Below are 23,744 nucleotides of genomic sequence, written 5' to 3' on the forward strand. Positions count from 1 at the left end.
CAAGCTATCACAGTGTTCAGTGGCTTTCCAGTGCCAAACACCATGAAGACTATAGCAGAAATACAGGCCACAAAAAGAAAAGCTGCCCTAAGACAGGAATTAGGAAAGTAAGAACAGAAGGAACTTTGTCAGACTAATCAGAGAAAAAGATGCAAAATTCAAAAGAGAAACAGCCTAAACCCCAACCAAAAAACTTTGTGAACACAAGGAGCAAAGACTGCTTTCAAAGGTTACCTGACTAAGAGTCAACTAAAGATTCAGCTGCCTGGAACTAGACAGCAGGATATGGGAGCCCATCTATTGTGGAGAGCTTGGCAGCAGCACTGCTGAATCACAAGACAGTGGGCCAAACTTACTTCAAAGGGATGAAGCTCCCTCAGCCCAATGGAGAAGGGGTTGGGTGCTCTATTGATTCATGGGCAAAGATGTTTTTGGTAAAAAGAAAATTGCTTCCTAGCAAAGGCCCTATGAATAATCACTTCCTTAAACTGCACCTCCTCACAAAAACAAGGCCACAGCCCAAGAGACCCCTGGAATCAGCCATGCCATGCCTCAGGACCAGGCCACTAAAATGCCAGGCCCGTAGCTCCATCAGCAGTGCTCAATAGGTCCTACCTCAGCCAAGCCCTTGCTTGGGAAGAAGCCTGTCCCTGTATGGGTCGAAGAGGCTTCCTCACAAACACCCTGCCTACACTGTAGTGATCCATCCACAATGTGGCCTGTAGCTCTGTGGCTACCATCCCATTCCCATGGCTCCCAGAATGCCTTTCTGCATTCTGAGAGGACTACAACCCTAATGTAACCTCAGAGTCACCTAAAATTTCTCACCTCTCAATTTTTCCCTTCTCCACCCTTAGCCTACTAATGCCTAGCAGACTCCTACCAGTCACTGTAGCCTTCTCCAAGCTCCAACAGTAAAGGGTGACACAGTGTTGGCTGCTTCCAGGCTGAGAGCATCGTGGCCACAGTTCTGGTCTTTGGCTGGGTGAAAAAATAGAGATCTAGAGTGGTAGGCAGGAGTTGGCCTGACACTCTGCACTGGCTATGGGTGATCCTCGCCATCCCTGCAGGGGCCTCAGTTCCTACAGCAGACATCACGTCACATCTGTCCCAAGTAGAACTCAAGATGCCGATGTCTGAATAGAGAGGGATGGAGGAAGAGCCACTGACACACATACCAGTCACTTCCGGGAAGGCAGGCTCTGGAGAACTATTATCCCAGAGTTAGGACACAGAGGGACAGACTCTGAAGCTGGCATCTTCTGGGTGTGAGTGACAACTGAACTTTGCACTGCCACCCAGCTCAGCCAAGAGTGCCAAACCACACATAGCATTTCACAGTGACCACCTAAGTCCTACTCAGGAAAGGGGACATGAAAAGCAAATACCCTGAAAACCGTTAGAACCCAAATAGGCACCGATTGAGACCTAGGGCCTCGAGAAGCCTCCATTATTCTGCCCCTGGCAGATGCCTCTGTCCCAACAGGACGAACAAAGGCAAACAGTGACAATCTTTGGCTGTGCTGGGACAGGAACCACAGGCCTGCCATATATCCAAACCTCACTTCCTTTCTTGTACCCGTGTCTAAGCCAGGAGTTCAGATACACAAGGTATTCCTGAGCCCTGGCTGCAGAGAGGTGAGCAAAGCGTGCTCTACTCAGCTGAGAGAGCTCAGCAAGAAAGCCAGGTCCTCCTGAGCCTGAAGAGGCACAGAACCTGTATGTCCGGTTACTCCGGCAATGAGGAACACTTCCCTCTTCCCTGTTTTACTGAAATCTTCTTTATGGTGGATGCACTATGGCTCCCAAATAAACACTGGAGATGCTAATGATGAAGGGAGCGCTGCACGCTCAACAAGACTCATCTCACAGCCACATTCTGAAGAGGATGAGCTGAAGGATGGGGAGGGATGGTGTCGAGGACAAGGACATCAGCCACCAGCATGCCCCATCTCCTCCAGCTCTCACACCTGCGAGATGCTGTTGGCCAGACGAAACGACACTCTTTTTGTCCTCTCATTCTCCTGAGATAAAAGAAAAATCGAAAACTCAAATCTGGATTTATTAAACTGGAGGGGATCAGGGTCAGGACTGGGGTTCCCCAGAGCTAATGTATTCTAACCTGGAAATGCAACCACAGAGTTCACTGAGGGCCCTACAGACTATGCACCTAGTGTTGCAAATAGTCAGGGGTTGATGGCCAGACCTTGGCACACAGGAGGCCAGCAGTGCATCTCAGTGGAATTTAACAGAATGGCTGCATGGAGTAGCACATGCCTGTAATCCTAACATTTGGGAGGAAGAAGTAGAACTGTCACAAGTTTAAGGCCAGCCTGATCTCTATACTTAGTTCCAATCCAGCCTTGGTTACATGGTAAGAGCTTATTTCAAAAAAAAAAGAAAAGAAAAGAAAAGAAAGGAAGAAAGGTTGAAAAGAGGGATGGGAGAAAGTAGGGAGGGTAAGAAGGGAGAGAAAAGGGAGGGAGGGACACAGGAAGGAAGGAAGGAAGGAAGGAAGGAAGGAAGGAAGGAAGGAAGGAAGGAAGGAAGGAAGGAAGAAGGGAAGGAAGGAAATTGATCTTTCAAGTCCATACAGGTGAGACCAACCAGAAAGTTCTAAAGTTCTCTCTGTTGTGAGCAACCCCTCTGCTTCCTTTTTTAAATCAAGGAGCTAAAATGGTCCCTTCTGTTCCCCCTCTAGCCAAGGTAGGCACTGATACTAGGTAATTTTTTTCTATGGGTATCACAATTATAGAGTACTCTAACCAATACTGAGCTGGGTATCAGAACACTTCTTCACCCTAGATCTGTGAACTTGCTAGAGGACCCTGGGAGGGAACATAGGCCCCCTCAGGATTTTGGGCTTCACTGATAACTGGAATTGATGACTTCTGTACCTCCCTACCTTTCTCATATGCTAAAGGGCTCAGCGGGGAGGAGTTTCATCAATACCACTCTGTCCTGTGCTCTTCCATATCCTCCCAGGTGCCCCCTTGCCAGTGCCATCACCCATCCACCTTACCCACTGGCTGGTAGAAGCTCTTTACCATATGCCGACGTCGCCTCTTGGGCTGGATGCCTTCCTGCATGTAGGGAGGCCATGGGAAGCCTTGAGGAGTGGAACAGCCACTCTCGCCAGATACATCCTCAGAGTCTGAATCCTCTTGCTGGGGTTGAGCAAAGCATTTGTCTGGGTAGATCTCCTTTAGCCAGCCCTCAAAGAACACTTCCAGACAGCGGCCAGCCTCTGCAACCTCCGAGTCAGGCTAATGAGGAGAGAGAGTGGTGTTCTAGACTACTTCTACCAGGCTATCTCCTCTTATGCCCTCCATTAGGAGAGACACAGGAAGTACAAGCCTGACTGGCCTATCTTGAAATATCATCCTGGAGCTTGGCACATTCTCCTAGGACTCAAGATAACCCATTTGGCAGCTATCGTAGTAGTTACCCACAGTTGACCAGTAACAAGCACCTCCCCAGCTACCTTATCCTTCTGAGCTACGCTTAAGGCCCACATTTGGAAAAAGGCTTTTAAACTATAGCAAACTCCAGAGCTCTGCTTCCAGACTCTCTTACCCACCCTATGCCCATCTGTGATGATCTTGGGGTCACTGTGAAATAATGAAAATAAACCCAACATACATAATTGAACTTAGCACAGTTCCAGAACATGAGGCGCACATCTGACACCACTTCCTCTGGAGTAGTGTAGTGAGCTGGGTCCTTCTTTTGCAGTTTCCTCCGGATGATTGACAGGTCCATGGGCCTCTTGATAATCTGGTAATAATGCCTGGCCTTGGGAAAGGAGAGAAGGAAGGAGAAGATGAAGAAGAGAAAATTAGTGTAGGAATAGACAGAAAAGAAGAGGAGGTAGAGAGTGAGTTGGGATATAAGTGAAGGTGCAGAAGAGATAAGGAACAAAAGTGTGGGAAGAGAAAGAGGAAGAGATGTCTCTTGCTAAGTCAGGTCTGATGCAGTAGCAGTGAGGGAGAGGAAAAAGCAGGAATGGCCATGCCCCCTTGGTGTCCCCTCAGCAGAAAGGAGAGCAGCAGGCAGAACCAGCAGGGGCCTCCTTACCAGGGGGCTGACTGGTTCGTGGAAAGGCAGGCTGAGACTGTTGCAGCACAAGGACAGGACCAGCTTCTCACACTTCTGCAGAAACCACAAGGGGCAAGGGGCACATTGTCCTGGCTCCACCTCAGTGAGTACTAAAGATGGTAACCCTGGATAACTGTCTGGCTCTGACTTCAAGGGTGCCAGCCACCCTAAGAAGGCAGTTTGGGCTCCCAGATCAGAGGAAAACTGTTTGGAAAGGGACAGTCATGTAAATTCCCACAGGCCAAGTCAGTAGGCTTTGTTGTGAGCCAAGCCTTAAATCACACACACACACACACACACACACACACACACACACACACACACGAAGCTCTCTTGTGTTAAAGGTTTGGTCCCAGGCAGCAGTTCGGAGGGAAAGCCTTTGGAAGGTGACTTAATCAGGGCTCTGGCCTTGCACAGGAATTAACCCACTTCTGGACTGGTGGAAACTGGGGAAACTTTTAAGAGATGGTGTCGAGTAAGAGGAAGTAGGTCATCTGGGCATTCTTGCAGGGTATAGTTTGCCCCTGGAGCCCCTCATCCCTTCCTCCCTTCTAACAAACATGAGGTGAGCTCTGCTCTCCCACATGCTCCCCCACTATAATGTTTCTGCCCCACCACAGACCTGGGAACAATGAAGCCAAGTGACTGTGAAATTAAACCTTGAGTCACAATAAGCCTGTTATGCTTTACGTTAATCTTCTTAGTTATTTTGTCACAGTGATGGAAAGATGATCAACAGCCCCACCCCCAAAAGGCTTGCCATCCCCTTGGAGAAAACCTCAGTCTCTGTACACACAAGGGACTGCCTCACATAGAAAACACTATTCCCCCAAAACCTCCTTACCTTCTGGTCATACACGCTCAGGCCGGGAAGTGCCCGCACTCCAGGGTGATTGTAGCGTGCATTCTCACAGTCGTACTCCATCTCAGGCTGCGTCAGGCTGCGGCACAGGGTGCACACCCATTCTCCCCTGCATAGCAGGTAGGCCATATTAGAACTCAGCATCCTTCCCTGACCCTCTGCCCAGAACAGGCATAGAGAAACGGGGTAATGAAATAAGAAACTGTCCCTAGCCCTGCATCAACAAAGGGAATGGCCTACAAGCCACAGACTCAAAAGAAGTAAAATAAATGAAGATGCCATGACTACAGAAAAGCACAGGGGTAAGCAGGGAGCTAGAGCCAGGTATGAGACAAATCTGTTATAGAAGCACCCCTTCAGAGCCCACAGCCTCACAGAACTAGACTTGGTTCAGGCCCATGTAAGCCCCTCCTGGGAGTACTGCAGGCCCTGTCAGGATCATGATATGGCCTTGGAGTTAAGGCTGCTAGCCAGGTGACGGCATGACTCACCCTGGGAAGCTGAGCAAGGCTGGCACATGGCAGGAAAGGTGATACACTTTGGGGCAGCGGTCACAGCACAGCAGCTCCCCACCATTGATGCACACGGCACAGAAGTCTTCATTCTCTATGGGGGCTGGGGTACTCTTCTTGGCTCCCGGAGTTCGGGGAATGAGTCTGTGTTCCTCAGAAGTGCTGTCCACCTCTAGTGGCCGCTGCCCAGTCAGAGGTGTGACAGTGACCTTTCTTCCCCCGAGACCTGGGCCCTGGGAGGCATCAGGCAGGCTGTTCTGGCTGACCTTGGGGAAGATGTTGAGTCTGAGCAGTTGGAGCACAGTAGGGAAAGTGGTTGAAAGGGCTGGGCACGGAAAGACAGACAGACTGAGCACTCGCTACAAGGACCTCCTTACTCCAGGGCCACGAACCAGCCAAGTCCCAGCTCAACCCTGCTGTATCTCACAGATCTCACACAGCAGGGGACAAGACTAGCTACAGTCCCACTGGAGATTACAAAAAGCCCTAAACCAAGAATTCCAGCAGCAGTAAAGAGGCTCCTAGCCTGGGCAAGCATAGCTGAAAGGTACCTTGATGGACATGCTGGAGGACTCCGTGCCACACTCAATCACCAGGAGGAAGCTTCCATCCTGGCTGTTTTTCTGGGGCTTCAGCTTAAACACAGGCATCTCTCCTGATGAGGCAGCACAGATCTTGAGCCGCTCCAGTCGCACGTAGGGGATCTTGGGCTCACTACTGATAGCTCTGTGGTAAGAGAGACCCCCTGGGTCTCAGCAGGAGCCGCAGATAGCCTAGATCCCTAAGTTAGGCTCATTTATGATCCCATAATTGAATAGTGTTCAAGGCCTCCTCAAGTTAACCCCTTTCAGATCTATATTCTGCCCCCCTGCCAAACTCCGCCCTGCCAATCCTGTCAGACACTGGGAAGATCTTTCCATCTGCAGCCAGAAGAGGGCTCCGTGAAGAGCGAAGACTATTACCCGGAGTGCATGCCTAACCATGCCTGGAACTCTCCCACCCCTCTTCTAGGCGCCCAACCACAGCCACCCACTTGAGGCTCTGCAGGAGGTGACAAGAAGTATCGACACAATTCTGCTTCTAGTTCTTGTACAGGATTCCTTCCCGCGCCAACCTCTCAGGACAGGAAGCTGAGGGTGAGAAAGTTGTCCAAGAGCCATTACCTGATGTCTGAATTCTCCTTTGTATCCAGCTCTAGGGCTCCTGGTTCAAAATTTTCATATTCTAAGACAAAAGACAAATGACATACATTTGTGGCAAGAATCTCACTTAGACCTTCCACTCCTATTATTTGAACTTTTGGCCACACAATTGTTATCAACCGTGTGTTCATTCTTGGTGGTGACAATCCTACCGTGGGTCTCCTTCCTGAGACAGGATGGAGGCCATTATCTTTTTGGCAAGGAAGAGTACAGATGATTCTCAGAGGCTGCTGACAGGTAACAGCCAAGAGCTTAGAAATCGCCTGTTTCCCAGACGGTCATGTTATCTCCTGTCATTCTCTGTGGTCTCTGCAGGTGCACCACCCTGGAGGCCAGAGCACAGCAGCATCAACACAGATGAGCAGAGAGCAGCGGTGTGGCACCAACAGGAGCTCCCATTTATCAGCACTGTCCTGTTCATTTTCCTTGGGCAAAGCTGGGTCTAAAATGTTAATTTAGTTGCATAGACTATAGGGTTATTCCTATATTTTATTAAGGACCAATACTCTTCCAGTTGGTCTGTCAGTATGAAGAGAAAAATTAATCCAGTTGGTGGAATTGTTGTTCTTGTGTGTATTAAGGGCCTACAAAATAGACTGATCCATTTCAAAATAAGTAATAATACCACACATGAAAAAGTACTAAGTGGCCAGTATTTCACGCTAACTTATTGACTAGCCCTTATCAGATAAACCAACCACCAAGCCACTTTAAGGAAGGGATATCGGTGGGCTGGCTAGACAGCTCACAGGCAGAGGTGCTTGTTGCCAAGTCTGACAACCTGAGTTTGATCCCCAGGAACCACTTGATGGAAGGGAAGAAACTAACTCCCTGGAAAGAAACATAGAGCCTATTTCCAGTGCTCCAAAGTCCCTTTGCTATGCGGCATTGCTCAAATCCACATGTCTGCTGAGTACTTGGAAAATTCTTGCAGTTGTTACAGAGTAAGTGGCTGAGTGATTTTTCCTGTGGTCGTTTGTCCCCCTACCTTATGCAGTAGTTTAATGAGTCCCATTTACTGAAGCAGGTGGCATTTCACAAAGGACACCCATCGGACACCCCTTTTCACTCAACATTTTGCCAAGGCTAGCTCTTTTGCAGTGATTTCTTCCATTGTGCCTACATACAAAGCTGGACTCTCTAGGATGTGTACTATGGGGAAGGTTTCAAGGAGGCCACACACAGATCAGTGCTACCCATGGTTAGGGAAGCAGAAGCACGTGCATTACTTCTGAAGGACAGAAGCAAATTCGGCCTTATAAGCAGCAGCCCCCAGGCTGAGCCTATCCACCTGCCCCACTACACCTGGAGGTACTGAGTGGCCTACTCAGGTCTATGGCCAACAGGAAAGATTACTCGAGTCTCACCTTTTGGATTCTGGTACTGTTGCAGAGCAGTAGATGAGTTCATCACTGGTGCCAGGAAAGGTTTTTTCACAGAGAGGTTAATTGGTTCCTCCAGTTCTGAGGAAATAGCCAAATCCTTGGGACCATCCAGACTGGAGGCTGTGGGGCCTTGTCCTACTGAGTCTGTGAAATGGGTACAGTCCTCACTTTCCATCTGTTAAAGGTAAAAAGTCAACAAGAATCAAACCTGATATTGTGGCCATCAGCGAAACTGATAAGTTAAGGTTACGATGAGAGGCTGTCAGTGGCCAACCTTTTGCTTCATAATAAGCAAAAGTTGAATGCCTAAGACCTACCTTACACAAGGCATTCCCCAGGGAAGACTCAGGCCCATCCCTGGCACCCAGGCTTTCTGCAGTTGGTCCAGACCCAGGACTGGATATGGATCTAGTCTCCACATGCACGTCAGAAACCGGAGGCATGCCCTGCAGAGGACAAGTGGCCAGACTCGGCGCAGCCTGGGTGTGCCCAGACATTACGTTGGGCCCAGCTTGTGAGTGAGTGCTCGCCAGGCTTGTGATGGCCTGAGAGGAATCACCCCTCAGGTTGGGCGTGGACTGGAATGTGCGGTTTGGCACCGGCTGCAGGTGACTGACTGTCAGGTTTGGCATGGCATGGTTTGAAACACTCATCAGGCTAGACACAGTTTGTGGTGGGCCACTCAGCAAGCTCGGAATTGTGTGGGTGGGAGCAGCTGTCAGGCTGTTCACCCTGTGGATCTGTGGCTCTATGGTCCTTGCCAGCCTGGTAGATGATAACTCCATCTCCACAGTGTTGGAATATCCCATGATGCTCACTGAGGTGGCGTGCTGCAGAAAAGGACATAAGTAGAGTTGGGCTGTCAATTGGGAATGTAGGAAGAGGGGGGACCCATCACCCAAGAGCTCTGAGCTTCCATTTGCCTGCATTTAGGGGCTGCCCCTGGGAACTAAAGCAGCACATGAAGGCCTGTCCCAATTCCCACCCACCAAGGAGGCTACTGGGTCATGACGTAGAGAGAGGCATAAGCTAAGGGGTGTGAGTGTGTGTGTGTGTGTGTGTGTGTGTGTGTGTGTGTGTGTGTGTGTGTGTAAAAGCAAGAGAGACAGAAGAAAAGGAGAGAACCTACCATCTTACCTAGGGTACATACATTCCTCATGGGCTATATCTCCCAATCCTAGTCCTGTACTTAAGCAAAGGTGTCATAAGATTAATTCCACATTTCCAGTCTTGACTGATACTATCTGTGGCTTCTCTTTAAGGGGTGTCATGAGTCAAACTGTAATTTGCTTCAGAGCTGCTCCTTGGAAAGTACTCCCAAGGGTCTAGAGGATCTCATTCTGTCCAGGGGAACCCAGGCCAACTCCAGAACTTGCAGCAAGCTTCAGCTTGTACTAGCATTGGATGACAGATTTCATCAAGGTAGTGGAAGGTCTTTTCTGGCCCTGGTACACCTGCCAATGTCACTCCAAATCACAGGATGGGAACTTCAGAGTGACTTCTAATATGGCCCCAGCTGTGCAGCCATCAGATGGGGTGAGACTGTTCCAATCAGAAATCTAACTATCCCAGAACCTAAGAAGAGGTGACTTAAAACATTAATGAAAAGCAGTTGAAGATGTGGATTATTTCAGTAGCTGATTGTATATGGGTTTTCAGATTTGAAGAAATAGATTTGATGGAGGTAAGAAGGCAAGAGACCAGTTTTAAATATAACTTCCATGAATTCAGGACTTTAACAAGCCTGTACTTAAAAAAAAAAAAAAAAAAAGGAAAGAAAGAGAGGTTGAATCTACACCAGTTTGCCTGTTTTTGAAAACCAAAGAGGAAACACCAGAGCCGAAGCTCTAGACTTTCAAGATCAATGTCCCGAATCTGTCTTTCTTCCTCATGTGTGAAGTACTCAAATTTCCTGAAGGCAGTAAACACCTCAATATGTTCTCAGGTTTCAATATAAAGGTAATAAAGCTTTTCCCTAGTAAAGAAAGGATGTCTTCCTCCGCATGAATGTCATGCCTGGTCGCCCAGCTCTGTAAGTCAGATGCTAGGAGGGAATATCATAGGGGTACCCCTTCTTGCTCCCAACCTAACACTAGGCCCTGTAATTCAGATATACCCATTACTTACCTCTCTACTGACGGTGCCAAGCCCTAACCTACTTTCCTGTCTCCCTAGACAACAGGAGTGGCCTCCTCAATGCAGAGACACTTGGAAACATATCAGCCGCACCATGTCTTTTCATTAAACCCTGCAGTATGCTCAGTCCCCTCAGGATAAATACAAACATGCTCAAGAGACTCCCAAGACCCAGGTGACCTGTGCCTCATCCTTAGCAGCCACAAGTCAAACAACAACTCACTGAATGCCATGCTCTGTGATCCAGACCTTCAGACATAGTCTTTAAGCTCCCTAAACAAGTCAGAGGCCCCTGGCAACCCCCGCCCCCTACAGAGAGACTGCCTTCTCTGCACAGAACATTTCTCTTGCTCCAGCCCCCTGTCCTCTTGCCAAATAGATTCAGGACCACTGCCAGGGTGTAGTTGATATTGTTGTTGTAATAACAAAGGCTCTTTCATCCTCAAGTGTAGACCATATCCCCACCCCCTGATGCTCCCATAATACTGGTCCTTTCAGCCTCGCAGTCCATTTGTGATATATTGAGCAGTTGCTGTTCCCTGTGAAACTAAACCCCATCAAAGCATAGACTGTGGTCTATTTTGTTTACTCACTTTATTCCTAGACCTTAGAGAAGTGTCCCAGTGAATACATGACACGATGAGCTAATCAACATCTCAAAACAATGTAGTGGGACTACTCTTGAGCCTAGAAATGCTGAGCTGAGTAAACACCAGATTTGTTCTACTCACAACTGATTCTGCATGACTTCCCTAAAATCAAGGTTGGCTTTGGAGAGCTGAAGTTTGGTGATTCATTTATTATTCATTACTTATTATTATGACATGCAAGGTAACTGGCTAGGGGTTTTACAGACTCTGCCTCAGTTAAGCCTTACAATTGCCATTAAGAGGTGAAGGATTAAAGACAAAATCTCTGTAATCCCCTAGAGCAGTGTCTGATCTACTACTGCAGCCCTAGGAACCTCAGCTGTCCACCATTGTATTTTCTTGCAGAGTCCTTAGTTGAACACAAATGGGACTCAGAAGGTTGTCTTCACGTTTTCTGTCTCTCTCTTTTATTGTATACAGGAATACATTGATTTTTGTGTTGATCTTGTACCCAGATTCCTTAATACTCTCACTTTGGATTTTTCTCAGCACACGTTAGATGGTTCCTTTTCTTTCTCTTGTGTTTTTCTAGCTTTTTGCCAATAACTGGCCCCTTCTGGAAGAGCTTGAGTCATCCTGGTAACCTTCTGATGCACAGGAGCCCTTCAGAGCCTCACCTAAGACACTAAAGGAACTCTCCAGAGGTGAGGTTCAGATCGCTGACATTCAGAGCTACACTCAATCACGGCCTGAGGGGGCCTGACAGCTCTTCCTCTGTACCAACACCTTCATTCTTCCTTCATCAGCCTTCACTCTCTTTCCTTCCCTTTCAGTCTCCCATGACCTTCACCTTTTCTTTGGTATTATCAATTTTTTTCTCTTCTCTTCCTAATCTGTTCCTTTATTAGTTAATAATTTCTAAAGTATGTTCCCTTATTCTTAATTTTCAGTTTTATAAATAGATAATTTAGCCAGTTGCTGGTGACTCACACCTATATCTCTGAGTTTGAGGCCAGCCTGGTCTATAGAGCAAGTTCTAAGACATCCATAGCTACACAGAGAAACCATGTCTCAGAAAAAAATTAAGCATTTTTTATTTATTTATCTTTCCATATAAAAGTGTTCTTTGTGTGTGTGTGTGTTGCTTAGCGGTTCAATAGTCTTTGGTAAAAACTTTCCAATTCACTAAGTAGTTTACATCCCATAATCCCCAAAAAAGCTACAGAACAAGAATGAAAAAATGAATGCTCCAACCAAAGTGAGTTAGGCATGGAACCCAGGGAAAGGAACCAAGGCCAGAATCCAGTGGCTTTCTGGTTGGTGACTGAGTGGGGCTGAGTCTTGCAATGTATCCACTGGCTCTGCATTCTCTCTCTCTCTCTCTCTCTCTCTCTCTCTCTCTCTCTCTCTCTCTCTCTCTCTCTCTTTCTCTCTCTCTCTCTTTCTCTCTCTCTCTCTCTCTCTTTCTCTCTCTCTCTCTCTCTCTCTCTTTCTCTCTCTCTTTCCAGAGTATTCATTTTATGGTCTTTTGTGAGCCTCTCAGTAAGACTAGGGCTAGCCTTGTCCTCTGCTGTAAGTGACCAGTGAGATGCTGCAAAGCGGCCTATCCCTTAATGGTCCTACTTGTACACTACCATAGTTTTCCAATAATGTACTTCCTTATCTATAGACAAGAATATCTGGTGATTAATGCATTGCACTTTATAATATAAAACAAATGGGTCCTTTCAACTGTATTATTCCTCCTTTTCCCCACATGACATTACATTTAACATAGTTTTGGTGTTTATTCTCTCTACTCATATTGGACACTGAGAATGACTTAAACATGAAGCTGATGGTGACCTTGAACATCTGATTCTCCTGCTTCCTCGAGTGTTAGGATTAAATCATGTGCCTTTAGGCCCAACTTTATAAGGTAGTGAGGACTGAATTCAGGGCTTCATGCATGTTCCAGCAAGCTCTTGGTGAGATCCTTGATGCTAATTCCAGAATCTCTTTAGATCAGCTACCTAATCACTTGGGTCAGGAACAAAGCCAAAGTCTCAAAGAGCAAACCTTTCAGAGAATATCAACTCCCTTCTTCCAATTTCTTACTTCATGCAGTGTGTGACACATGAGCTCAAACAATGACAGAGTAAGAAGGGGACAGGCAGACTGAGCCATAAAAGGGTTATGTAAACGGTCACCATTTATTTTGAAACAAGTCTACTGGTGATCTGTTTCTATAATTTATCTCTTTCATCTCCACATCTATAGCCAATCATGAGGTGGCCAGTACTAATAAGAGCAAAGCTCTGCTGGTGGTCACAAAACCTGGGAAACTTCCATGGGAAAAGAAACTCAGAAACAGTGTTATGAGCAATCTAACACTGGCCCCATTTCTATAAGCTGTAAAAGCAATAGCAATTGGGAAGATGGCTCAGCAGCTAAGAGTACTACTGGCTGCTCTTCCAGAGGACCTGGGTTTCAATCCTAGCACCCACATGGCTGTTCACAACTATCTGTAACTCCAGTCTCAAGGGATCCCATGCCCTCTTCTGGCCTCCATGGCCACCAGGCATGCACATGGTACAAAGACTACACATACACACACACACACACATACATATGCAAACACCCATATACTATATATAAAATAAATAAATAACTTCATACACACATTCACATACACATGCACATATGGACATACATGGCATTTCTGGGCCAGGGCTTCACTCACAGAAAGAGCCTCTGCCAGGAAGGAAGAAGGCCTGCCTTTGCAGTACCCAGTATGGTTGGGAGCCCAAGCGAGAAAAAGCAAAAGTGGATTCCTGCCATAAAGCCTCACAAGAGTATGACTTACTATTAACTAATCTGAGCTGCTAACAGGAAAATGACACCTCAACTTCATCACACAGAAAACCTTCAGACTTCACAAAGTACGGATTTTGAAGTTTGCAAGTGAAAGTCAACTATTTTTCTAGTTCAGGAAAGGAAGAGTCAAAAATACCAAGAACCCTTTGCTCTGTTACTGAAGCCAGGTCTTTAGAGAATGAGGGGAGACCACCCTGAGACTAAGAACCCATTCTTAGCCCTTAATTAGCACCAGCTCACTTGCTCCTAACTGCCCTCCTCCTCCACCAGCCGCATGTTAGGGACTTTGCCCTCCTCCTCATCTCAATTCATCTGTTGAGACAAGGTTTTGCTATGTAGCTCAGGAAGACTTTGAACTTCTGATCTTCCTGCCTCCCCCTTTCAAGTGCTGCTGCCCTACTACACCCAGTTCTACAAGGCACTAAGGATGGAACTCAGGGCGCTGGGCACGCTAAGCAAGCAACCTCTTCTTCTGGAGTTCAATGTACTGACATTACTCTTCTAGTGTTTGCCACATGGTATTCTCAAAATTCAGAGAAAGCTTTGTTCTTTCACTGAAACAAGAAGGAAAATTGAGACCCAGTGATTATCCAGATTTCCCAAGTCCATCTAGGCCCAAGAATAGGAATCTTGGTCTAGCCTGGGAAATCTGCTGGATGATCTTAATTTTTTGCCACTGGCTAGAAATTCAGTATCCTACTGAGAAGCAATTGTGAAATAACAAACAGACACATAGTGAACATGCCCTGAGTTTATTATGTCTCTGGTTCCTCCAGCAAGATAACATTTCTGCAGATAAAGCAGGAAGATGACATGGTGTTCCTCATCAACTCACCCCAGATATCTGAAAAACACTTTTTTTTAACAACAAAATGAATTAGCTTAAGAACATTATTTTGGCTGGGCCATGGTGGCCCATGCCTTTAATCCCAGCACTCAGGAGGCAGAGACAGGCCAATCTCTGAGTTTGAAGCCAGCCTTCCCTACGGAGTGGATTTGAACACAGCCAGGGCTATACAGAGAAACTCTGTCTCAAAAACAAAACAAAATAGCCATTATTTTGGGTGGGCTGACTTCTAAAACTTTAACTATGCCTTAGTCTCATTAAGCAGAACAAACAGAGCCAAATACAGAAATGAACAGCTGAAATACGGCAGAGTCCAGTGACGGTTTCAGAGTCTCTTCAGAGTGGAAGGCTTGCAAACTCATATGTGGCCTTTCTTCAGGTGAAGTTGCCATCTTCTTTCTTGGAAGCTTCCATTATACAAATCCTAACTCCTTACTTCTAATCTCATTGCCTGAATGTAGAAAATGAGCAGCTTCTTAAACTGATCGTGGTGGAGCACTCCTTTAATCTCAGCATTCAGGAGGCAGAGGCAGGAGAATCCCTGAGCCCTGAGTGTGAGCCAGTCTGATGTACAGAAAGAGAGTTTCAGGACAGCCAGGGCTACATAGAGAAACCCCTTCTCGACACTTCACACCCCCATGCTTCCCACCCCACCCCCAGAAAGAAAGAAACAAAGGAAGGAAGGAAGGAAGGAAGGAAGGAAGGAAGGAAGGAAGGAAGGGAGGGAGGGCAGGAGGGAGGGAAGGAGAGAGGGAGGGAAGGAGGGGAGGGAGGGAAGAAGGAAGGAAGGAAGGAAGGAAGGAAGGAAGGAAGGAAGGAAGGAAGGAGCAACCTTAAAGAGAACCATGTTTCTAAACTTGCTTGCTCAAGCATGCTAGCTATATCCCATGTGTGGACTTATGATGTCATACATGCTATAATGGCCGCCTGAGTGTGTGCCATCTGTCTCTGTTGTTGCTCTAACGCTGTTTCTGCTCGCTTCTGGTTTCAGGTTGCTTCACAGTGGTTAATATCACCAGAGAGCACTGAGCTGATACATAGTAGGAGAGGACCAATGACTTGGGATCTGTCTTAGACATTTACTGAAGGTTCTCTCTCTGGCTGGGGATGCAGATAAGGAGAGGTAATTTACCATACAGAGGTAAACTGACTTATGAATATAAGTGCTCAAAATATCTGAGTGTTTTAACAGCTTCAGATAGGCAGGCTGGTGGTGGTGGTGTTTTTTAACAGTAGGAGATCACAGAATAGCCAGGCGAGACAGGTGAGGAAGCAACTAACCTAGTCTAGTAGCTGCTGACACATATCTGTTTTTTACGTGTTGATTTTTAATAGCAGTGTTGTTGCTGTTGCTGGCAGTGAGCGGTCAGCTACCTCAAGAGGCTCCTGTGTTAATTAAAGCTACTCTGATGGGCACTCCAGTTGACCGGAGTCAAATGGGGTCATAAGAGATAAAAGAGTTGGAAAGTACCCAGAGCCTTGATGATCAAAGGCAAAGAGGACCCTAGAGGCTGCGGTAGGAGGAAGAGGAAAGGTCTAAGTGGAATTCAGTAAGTCTGCAATGAAAGCCAGCAGAGTGAAATTCATAAAAAACCTTAGAGGCTCCGGTGAGTCTGCTCAGGATACTGGAGGAGGCCCTCAGCGTGAGAGTAAGTAAATGCCTGTTTCCTTGTGGACCAGGTGATGTGGACAAGAGCCTTAGGCTTGGTCTGTGAAGGACTTTATGAGAGAACTAAAGAGAGAGAGCATCTAAAAGGGATACATTCATAGGCAACTGAGAAGTGTTTCGCTTGATTCCTAAAGGAGAGAGCAGATTGTAGCACAGTTTCTGCAGGTGCCAACCAGGACCTGGGACATGCCCTCAGGAAGCTTCACCAGGCCCAGGGAACATTCTGAGTACTTTCAGGACCATCTTTTATGACTATGAGATCACTGCTGAGATTGAATATCCAGGACCTGGTCCACAACAGTAGATTCAGGGGTGTGAAGACAAGATGTATTTTCTCACATATGCCAGGCTTACAGTATGAGTTTAAGTGAGTCAGTTCTCATCTCTGGGCTAGAACGTCCTCTTCCACAGGCTGATGTAAATCTCATGGAGCTGTTATAAGAGTTGTTAAGAGTTAGGTGTCTGGGGCTGGAGAGACAGTGACAGCTGGAGCGGTGTCAGCGGTGTCAGCACTGGCTGCTCTTCCATAGGTCCTGAGTTCAATTCCCAGCAACCACATGGTGGCTCACAACTATCTGTAATGGGATCTGTTGCCTTCTTTTGGTGTGTCTGAACAGCGACAGTGTGCTCATATACATAAATTAAATGAATATATAAATCTTTTAAAAGGTGTCAACGTGTTTTGGTAATGGTATGGCTGCTTCCCACCTCAGTCATTATCCTTTGTTCGTCTGCATATCTCAATAAACTGGTCAAGGAAATACAACCCAGACTCCACTTAAGCCATGAACAACATCCCAATGACCTCAAAGTCCTTTACAGAAGAACTGGGGCTGTACCATTCGCAGCTCACTGGCAGGCGATGAGGGACTCAGCTGGGCTCTCTGTGGTGCCTCTGGCCCTCTGTGAGTGCTCTAAAGATAAGCTCATATGTGTTCTTTCTGGAGTGATTAGCTCAGAATTATGAAAAGAAGCCAATGACAATGTCCTCCAGATTCACCAGAATCGTAAAGAGGTTGTGTTGTAGAGTTGAGACCATGGCAGTTTTCAGAGTAGCTGGACTAAGATTAGAGAGCTTAGCCAACAGCCAGTGCCTGGGAATCAAAATCTAAACATCCTGCTGGGTGCATAGAAGGCGGCAGGACAGGATGAGAGTGCAGGTGTCTCCTTCTAGAAGACTCCTCCTAGAACTTTCGTATCTCATCTTCAGCCACAACGTCCTCACTGTGAGGTCATTTAGCAGCAGTAGGTGCGCCCACTGCTCTGATCAAAGTCCTAGTGGCAATAGAGCTGGCATGGAATGCACACAGAAAGCATGGTGCCACGGATTCCTCTGGTCTAGGGCCTTCAGAGGGACATTTCACTTCCCTGGAACCCATAGGCCAGCCCAGGCTGAGGAGTGGCTGCAGACCGAAACATTTTTACCAAAGGCAACCAAAGGAGGTTGTGTCCTAAGGACTCTCCAGCAAAGCCAGCCCCAGGCTACTTCAAAGACAAAATCCAGTAGGTGAGAGGCCAAAATGGAGTCCTCTTTCTCCCACTGCAGTGCACAGAGAAGCCATTGGACCCAGTCACTGAGAACAGCTTGAGTCAGGAGCCTGTGTTCTGATCCTAACATTGCCCATAGACACTGTACAACTCATAGTATATCTCTGTATCTCAGTTTCCACATCTTTCAAAGGGAAATAAGAAAGTGGCTTCCTCATAGTATTGCTAGGATAAATAAAAACACAAAGTGGAATTATCATGTAAAAAAAAACCTGTGGAAAATTGTTTCTAAATTCATATAAATTATCATTCAGTAATAAGGTACTCAAAATATTTGGTGTCTTCAAGCTTTATATTTCTTATTCACTCAGCCCCAGTTTAAAAGCAATTAATCCCATTGGGCAGTGGTGGCACACACCTTTAATCCCAGTGCTCGGGAGGCAGAGACAGATGGATTTCTGAGTTCCAAGTCAGCCTAGTCTACAGAATGAGTTCTAGGACAGCCATGGCTACACAAAGAAACCCTGTCTTGAAACAACAACAAAACAAACACACACACACTCAAATACACACACACACACACACACACACACACACACACACACACACCAAAACAATACAAAACAAAACACAGTAATCCCTTCAAATCAGAGCACTTTTCCTTATGCTGGTCTCTTTGCCAACCCAAAGCTCCCTCTGGGCCACAGTAACAGCTCTTGACTGGGAGCCTCAGACACGAAGCCTTATAAAAACACCTTTGACAGTACCACCCCACCTGCCTGCCCCTTACCCAAACCATAACATGGGCCCAGGCCAGTTATGAGGTCCAAGAACAGTCCAGAACAAGATGTTACAGAGCTGACTAACTCCAATGCCAACCTGCAGCCACCCAGAATGACCGTGTCCCTTTGTTACTCAGAGAGCTCACATAGGCAACATAGTCTCTATGCTTGAATGTGGTTCCCTCCCTTTCTCCATACATACTCTATGTAAGAACACAGCTGCACACCTCACCTCAACCCCTGCTCCCATCCCAAATGAGAGCAGTGTTTCCTGCATGGTTTTCCCACCACTTAAGCACCAGCAAGTCCTGGGCTTCCTGATGAATTCTGGGAACTGATGTCTGCTTTGGTTCATCTTCTAATGTGTTTGCCATGAGGGAGCATCAGCAATTCAAAACAACATCCTTCCTTCCTGCCAGGATGTTCTTTATCCCATGATCCCATTCCCTAGACCAAGAGAGACCAGGGTTTTGAGCCAAAGGACTTTGTCTCACTTCTGTCATTGATCAGACATTGGATTCAAAGATCTTGTCATCCGATAACCCTTGAAATCTTGGCTTCCTCTTCCTTCCCACAGCTACTAACTTCATTCGAATTCTCTCCTCAGTACTATTCTAGTCTTTTGTACCACTGATCTCTAGTTGGAGTGACCTTTTAATTATCCCTCCTAGCTGAAAATCCTTCAGTCAATACCCCAGTCCCAACACTGAACCCCAAATCCAAGCATAATAGGCAAGGCCTTCCAGCCACTCCCCTTCCCAAGTGCATCTTCTGTTCCTGCTGAGCCCACTCTCTAAGACCCCTAAGAGAGCCCTGGCTTTCTCTCAGCTTTGAACTTCCAAGGCTGCCACTTCTTTCCACCCAACTTTCTCCCTCAACTACCCCAACTTCTTCACATTCTACTGTAAATAAACATCTAGGAGGTATGTCCTGTGAGCAGCCTCCTCTCTCCCAGGTAAGCCTCCAGACAGGTGCATCTCAATGTCTACTGTGGCCCATCATCATAATTTACTGTTGGTGATGGTTTATCTGTCACCAGATAGCAACACCACAGTGAGATGGACCACCTTACATACCAGTTTGTGCTGAGCACATACAACGTCTGAAATTCTAGTACATAGTTCTTGTGTACATCTGTGTGAATATGTGTAAAATCTGTTAACATCAATTGAATAAATGAATGGATGGGTCAGATGGCTACTAACTACTAAGACCTACAAAGGGCCTATTTGCAGCACATGTAGACCAAACCATTTTCAACAGAGTAGGTAAGACAGGACAGCCATAGGCAAAAGGCCAGGATCAGAGGTCTCCCCAGTCTTTGAGAGTCACTAGAAGCTTCCAATCAACATTAACTTCTACCAGTGCTTCCTTTTCTAAACTCTCTTCTTGAGCACAGTGAGGCCAACTGATAAGGCACAGTACTGCTGAGAAAATGAGGAGCTGGACTTGGAGTAACTAGCCGAAGTAGGCTGCAAATCAGAGGGATGCTAAGGGGCGGATGGGCAAGCTCGGAGTTGTACAGACTAGCCAACAAGCCTTTAGAGCCAGGACTTGGGGGAGGACCAGGAAGACTGAGGGTATGGGCCCCAGGAAGGTGATAAAAAAAACAGGACTCTGGGACACAGGCTAGGGCAGAGAACATGCCACAGTGTCCAGCTAGGAGGACAGAGTGGAGAAGAAAAATAAAAAAGACAGAGAAAGACAGCTGAGATGGGGCTGGGTTACTGCCAAGGCCAGTGAGTGCTTGCAAAGGAGAGGGCGACTGGACAAGAGGCCTCTGATGGCTCATCTTCAAGTGATCTCCATGTCTGTAGGTGCTCAGCTGCCTCTGCAAGGACTTCTCTGCCGACCATGCACCTGACCAGTTCCACTGGCTCTAATTCTAAGGCCAGTAACTTTGGGTAGTGGGGAGCCACATAAAATATCTTCCCTCATTTACATTGCAGAAAGGACAAAGGCTGCAGCTTGGATTCTTAAGTAAAGCTTAGCTCTTCTGACAGCCACGGAGCCATAAGGCTTCACTTCCCTTAGCTACTCGCTGGTGATGCCCGCCTCAGACAGCCATTAGGAAGGCAAAGTCAGGTTGTAAAGGACCACACACCATTCTGAGCATAGAATAAATTGCCTCCTTTCCCTTCCACTCTAAATGAAGCCCAGCAAGCCCATGTGGGAGTGCAAGTGGAAATGGGGAAAGGCCTTCAATGCTGACTTAGGGGAAAGGCACAAGTCAGACAGAGCTGGGTAGCATCCAGGGATGGAACAGGGACACACCTCCCTGCATCCCATCATCACCCTTATCTAGGCGGCTGGTGTCAGGGCTGACAGCAAGTCCCACGTGAGGCTGAGTTACCTTTCTCACCACGTTTGGAGAAGAATGCTGGGAGGTGCTGTCCGCTGGAGGGACGCTGTGAGGAGTTTCCTCCCCAGGTGTCTGGGGCAAGGGAGCAGCTGTATTCTTCTCGACAGGTAGAGCTGACTTTGGGCCCTCAGATGCTGGTGGCTCCTCTGTAACCTAGGAAAGAAATAATAGCCTTGGATGGGTTTCCCCAGAGAGAGAATCCTAGTGGGGACTAATGGGCCCTGCCCTTTGTAGCTGCTTACACACCATAAATGGCTTAAATTTCCTCAAAAAGAAAAATAGTCTGAGTTGGAGACATGACACAGTCAGTAAAGTACCTGGAATACAAGCAAAAGACCTGAGTTCAGATCCCAGAACCCACATAAAACTTGGGGGTGAACCCCAGAGCTGAGATAGTGGGCAGAGGGAGGCTCCTAGGTTAGTCAGCCTAGCCAATCTGTGGTTGTGCATGCCTTTAATTCCTGCAGAGGCAGGCAGATCTCTGTGAGTTTCAGGCCAGCCTGGTGTGCCGAGTAAGTTCCAGGACAGCCAGGGCTACACAAAGAAACCCTTTCTCTGAGAAAGAGAGAAAGAGAGAGAGAGAGAGAGACAGAGAGACAGAGAGACAGAGAGACAGAGAGACAGAGAGACAGCGAGACAGAGAGACAGAGACAGAGAGACAGAGAGACAGAGACAGAGACAGAGATGACAGAGACAGAGACACAGAGACAGATAGACAGAGAGACAGACAGACAGACAGATACATACAGAGAGAGACATAGAGAGAGACACACATACACACACACACACACACAGAGAGAGAGAGAGAGAGAGAGAGAGAGAGAGAGAGAGAGAGAGAGAGAGAGAGAGAGAAATTATCTCAAAAATTAAATCAGAGGGGCTGGAGAGATGGCTCAGCACTTAAGAGCACTGACTGTTCTTCCAGAGGTCCTGAGTTCAAATCCCAGCACCCACATGGTGGCTCACAATCATCCATAATGAAATCTAATGCCCTCTTCTGGAGAGTCTGAAGACAGCTACAGTGTACTTACATATAATAAATAAGTCTTTAAAAAAATAAAAATAAAAAATAAATCAGAAGGCTGGAGAGATGGCTCAGAAGTTAAGAGCACTGACTGCTCTTCCAGAGGTCCTGAGTTCAATTCCCAGCAACCACATGGTGGCTCACAATCTGTAATTGGATCTGATGCCCTCTTCTAGTGTGTCTGGAGACAGTGACAGTGTACTCACATATATAAAATAAATTAATTAAAAAAAAACTAAAGCATAGCCAACCTCTGGCTTATAGGAACACATGTACAGAAACACATGTGCACCTTCGTGCACACACCCCAGACATCCATACACACACTCTCACACATCTTATCCAAACTCTTGCCAAAATTGTATCCTGATACCATAATCTCAGAATAGAACCTATGTCCTAATACCATAGTCTTAGAATTTTGAGCTAACTTTGTGATAATCACTTTAACAATTTTAACACATGTTTTTTGGTTGGTTGGCTGGCTAGTTGGTTAGCTGGTTAGCTGGTTGGTTAGTTTGGGTTGGATCTGGGTTTCTTTCATTATCAATCGTTACAGTGCTAGGATTTAAGCCCAGGGTCTTGTGTATGATTGCAAGCACTCCACAACCTACCACTGAGAAACCGTCAAGTCTGTCGCACAGTTTGCCCTCTATGGCGCCTGCATTCTGCTCTGCCATCTCAGGGATTACTTTACACCTCCTCACAGGAACCAGGCCCCAGGAGCTGACAACTGAGACATTATCTATGAAGCATGAGTGTGAAGCTTTATGTTTTATAATGAAACAAAAATCTCTGGAGCCTCTCTGAAGATGTGTAAGCATAGAGTTAAAGGAGACAGCACTGTGGGAAATGTGGCAAGGGATGATGGGGAAACAAGCGGGGTCAGGAGAGCTAGAAAAAAAAATCAGTAACTAAGAATTCAGACATGGAATGGCAAAGATCCCAAAGCTAAAAACATGCTCAATCATCTTAAGTGAGAAAGCAGAGGATCAGCGCTCAGTACTCCAATATCCCCCAGGCAGAGCCCGGAGTCTCTTCTGCGGCACTAAAGACCAATCCGCAGAGCCAGACCCCAGGCTTAGCGCAGCCGCTTCTCAATACTGCTGGCCTTGGCAACCCCACTCTGCATCTGCAAGCTACATACAGGTGGCACCACCTACGGTACACAGCTGTTGGTGTGACATTCTGCATGTGTACAAAGAACATATCTAGCAGATATGAAATAAAGCCTGAACTGTCCTCCAGATGTTCTAAAAGTGCCACCCACTGAGGTCCTCCACTCCTGGAGCTCTCATGCTTCCCGACTAGGCATGCTGAAGTTCCCAGCCAGGGAGTTTTAAAAGCTACAGAGACACAGGAGAGAGACCGCTGCCCTCCATCCTGGCTCTGGCAGGGGTCCAGCACCACTCTGAGGGCACCATCTGTTGGGTTTGAGTAACATTGGTGCTCTCCACAAGTCTCCAGAACCCACATAAAAAGAAGTCAAGAAAGGTCAGTGGGTGCTGACAATCCCAGTGCTGGGAATGTAGAGACAGATGGATCCCTGGGGCTTGTTGGACACCCAGTTGAGCCAAATTGGCAAGCTCCAGGTTCAGCAAGATTCTGTTTTAATAACAACAACAACAATAATAGTAATAGTAGTAGGTGAAAAGCAATAGAGGAAGATGTCCAATATTAAACCCTAGCTTCTACATAAACTGACTCGCTTTGCTCTTTCTTCCCCCATCTTCCCCCTCTCCTCCCCTCTCCTCCCCTCTTCCCCCTTTCTCCCTTCTCCTCCCCACTCCCTCCTCTCCTCCTCTCTCCTTCCCTCTCCCTCTCTCCCACTCTCCTTCTCACCTTTCTCCTTTTCCTCATCTCTCTTTTCTCTCTCTTTCTCTCCCCACCTTCAACAAGTATCTTTTTGGTTTTTTTTTTTTTTTTTTTTT

The 23,744-nt window shown here is 46.9% G+C and overlaps 1 protein-coding gene across 6 annotated transcripts in view; it reads right to left on the reverse strand.

Moving 5' to 3' along the window:
• Window positions 1–1,761: 1,761 nt before the first annotated feature.
• Trim66 (tripartite motif containing 66) overlaps window positions 1,762–23,744 on the reverse strand; it is a 64,373-nt gene continuing 42,390 nt past the window's right edge. For 4 of the 6 annotated variants that reach the window (XM_031387798.1, XM_031387803.1, XM_031387800.1 and 1 more), the window contains 11 exons: window positions 20,781–20,942; window positions 8,377–8,889; window positions 8,042–8,234; window positions 6,636–6,696; window positions 6,024–6,198; window positions 5,452–5,738; window positions 4,943–5,069; window positions 4,078–4,152; window positions 3,643–3,795; window positions 3,048–3,266; window positions 1,762–2,024 (listed from right to left, as the gene is read on the reverse strand). In XM_031387798.1, coding sequence (XP_031243658.1) covers window positions 1,965–2,024; window positions 3,048–3,266; window positions 3,643–3,795; window positions 4,078–4,152; window positions 4,943–5,069; window positions 5,452–5,738; window positions 6,024–6,198; window positions 6,636–6,696; window positions 8,042–8,234; window positions 8,377–8,889; window positions 20,781–20,942 — 2,025 coding nt within the window. In that variant the 3' untranslated portion in view covers window positions 1,762–1,964. Of the gene's footprint in view, window positions 2,025–3,022; window positions 3,267–3,642; window positions 3,796–4,077; window positions 4,153–4,942; window positions 5,070–5,451; window positions 5,739–6,023; window positions 6,199–6,635; window positions 6,697–8,041; window positions 8,235–8,376; window positions 8,890–20,780; window positions 20,943–23,744 lie in introns of all 6 variants that reach the window. The other 2 variants (XM_031387799.1, XM_031387801.1) reach the window with 2 other exon arrangements.

Source organism: Mastomys coucha, unplaced genomic scaffold (assembly GCF_008632895.1).
Source record: "Mastomys coucha isolate ucsf_1 unplaced genomic scaffold, UCSF_Mcou_1 pScaffold21, whole genome shotgun sequence".
NCBI classification, from domain to species: domain Eukaryota; kingdom Metazoa; phylum Chordata; class Mammalia; order Rodentia; family Muridae; genus Mastomys; species Mastomys coucha.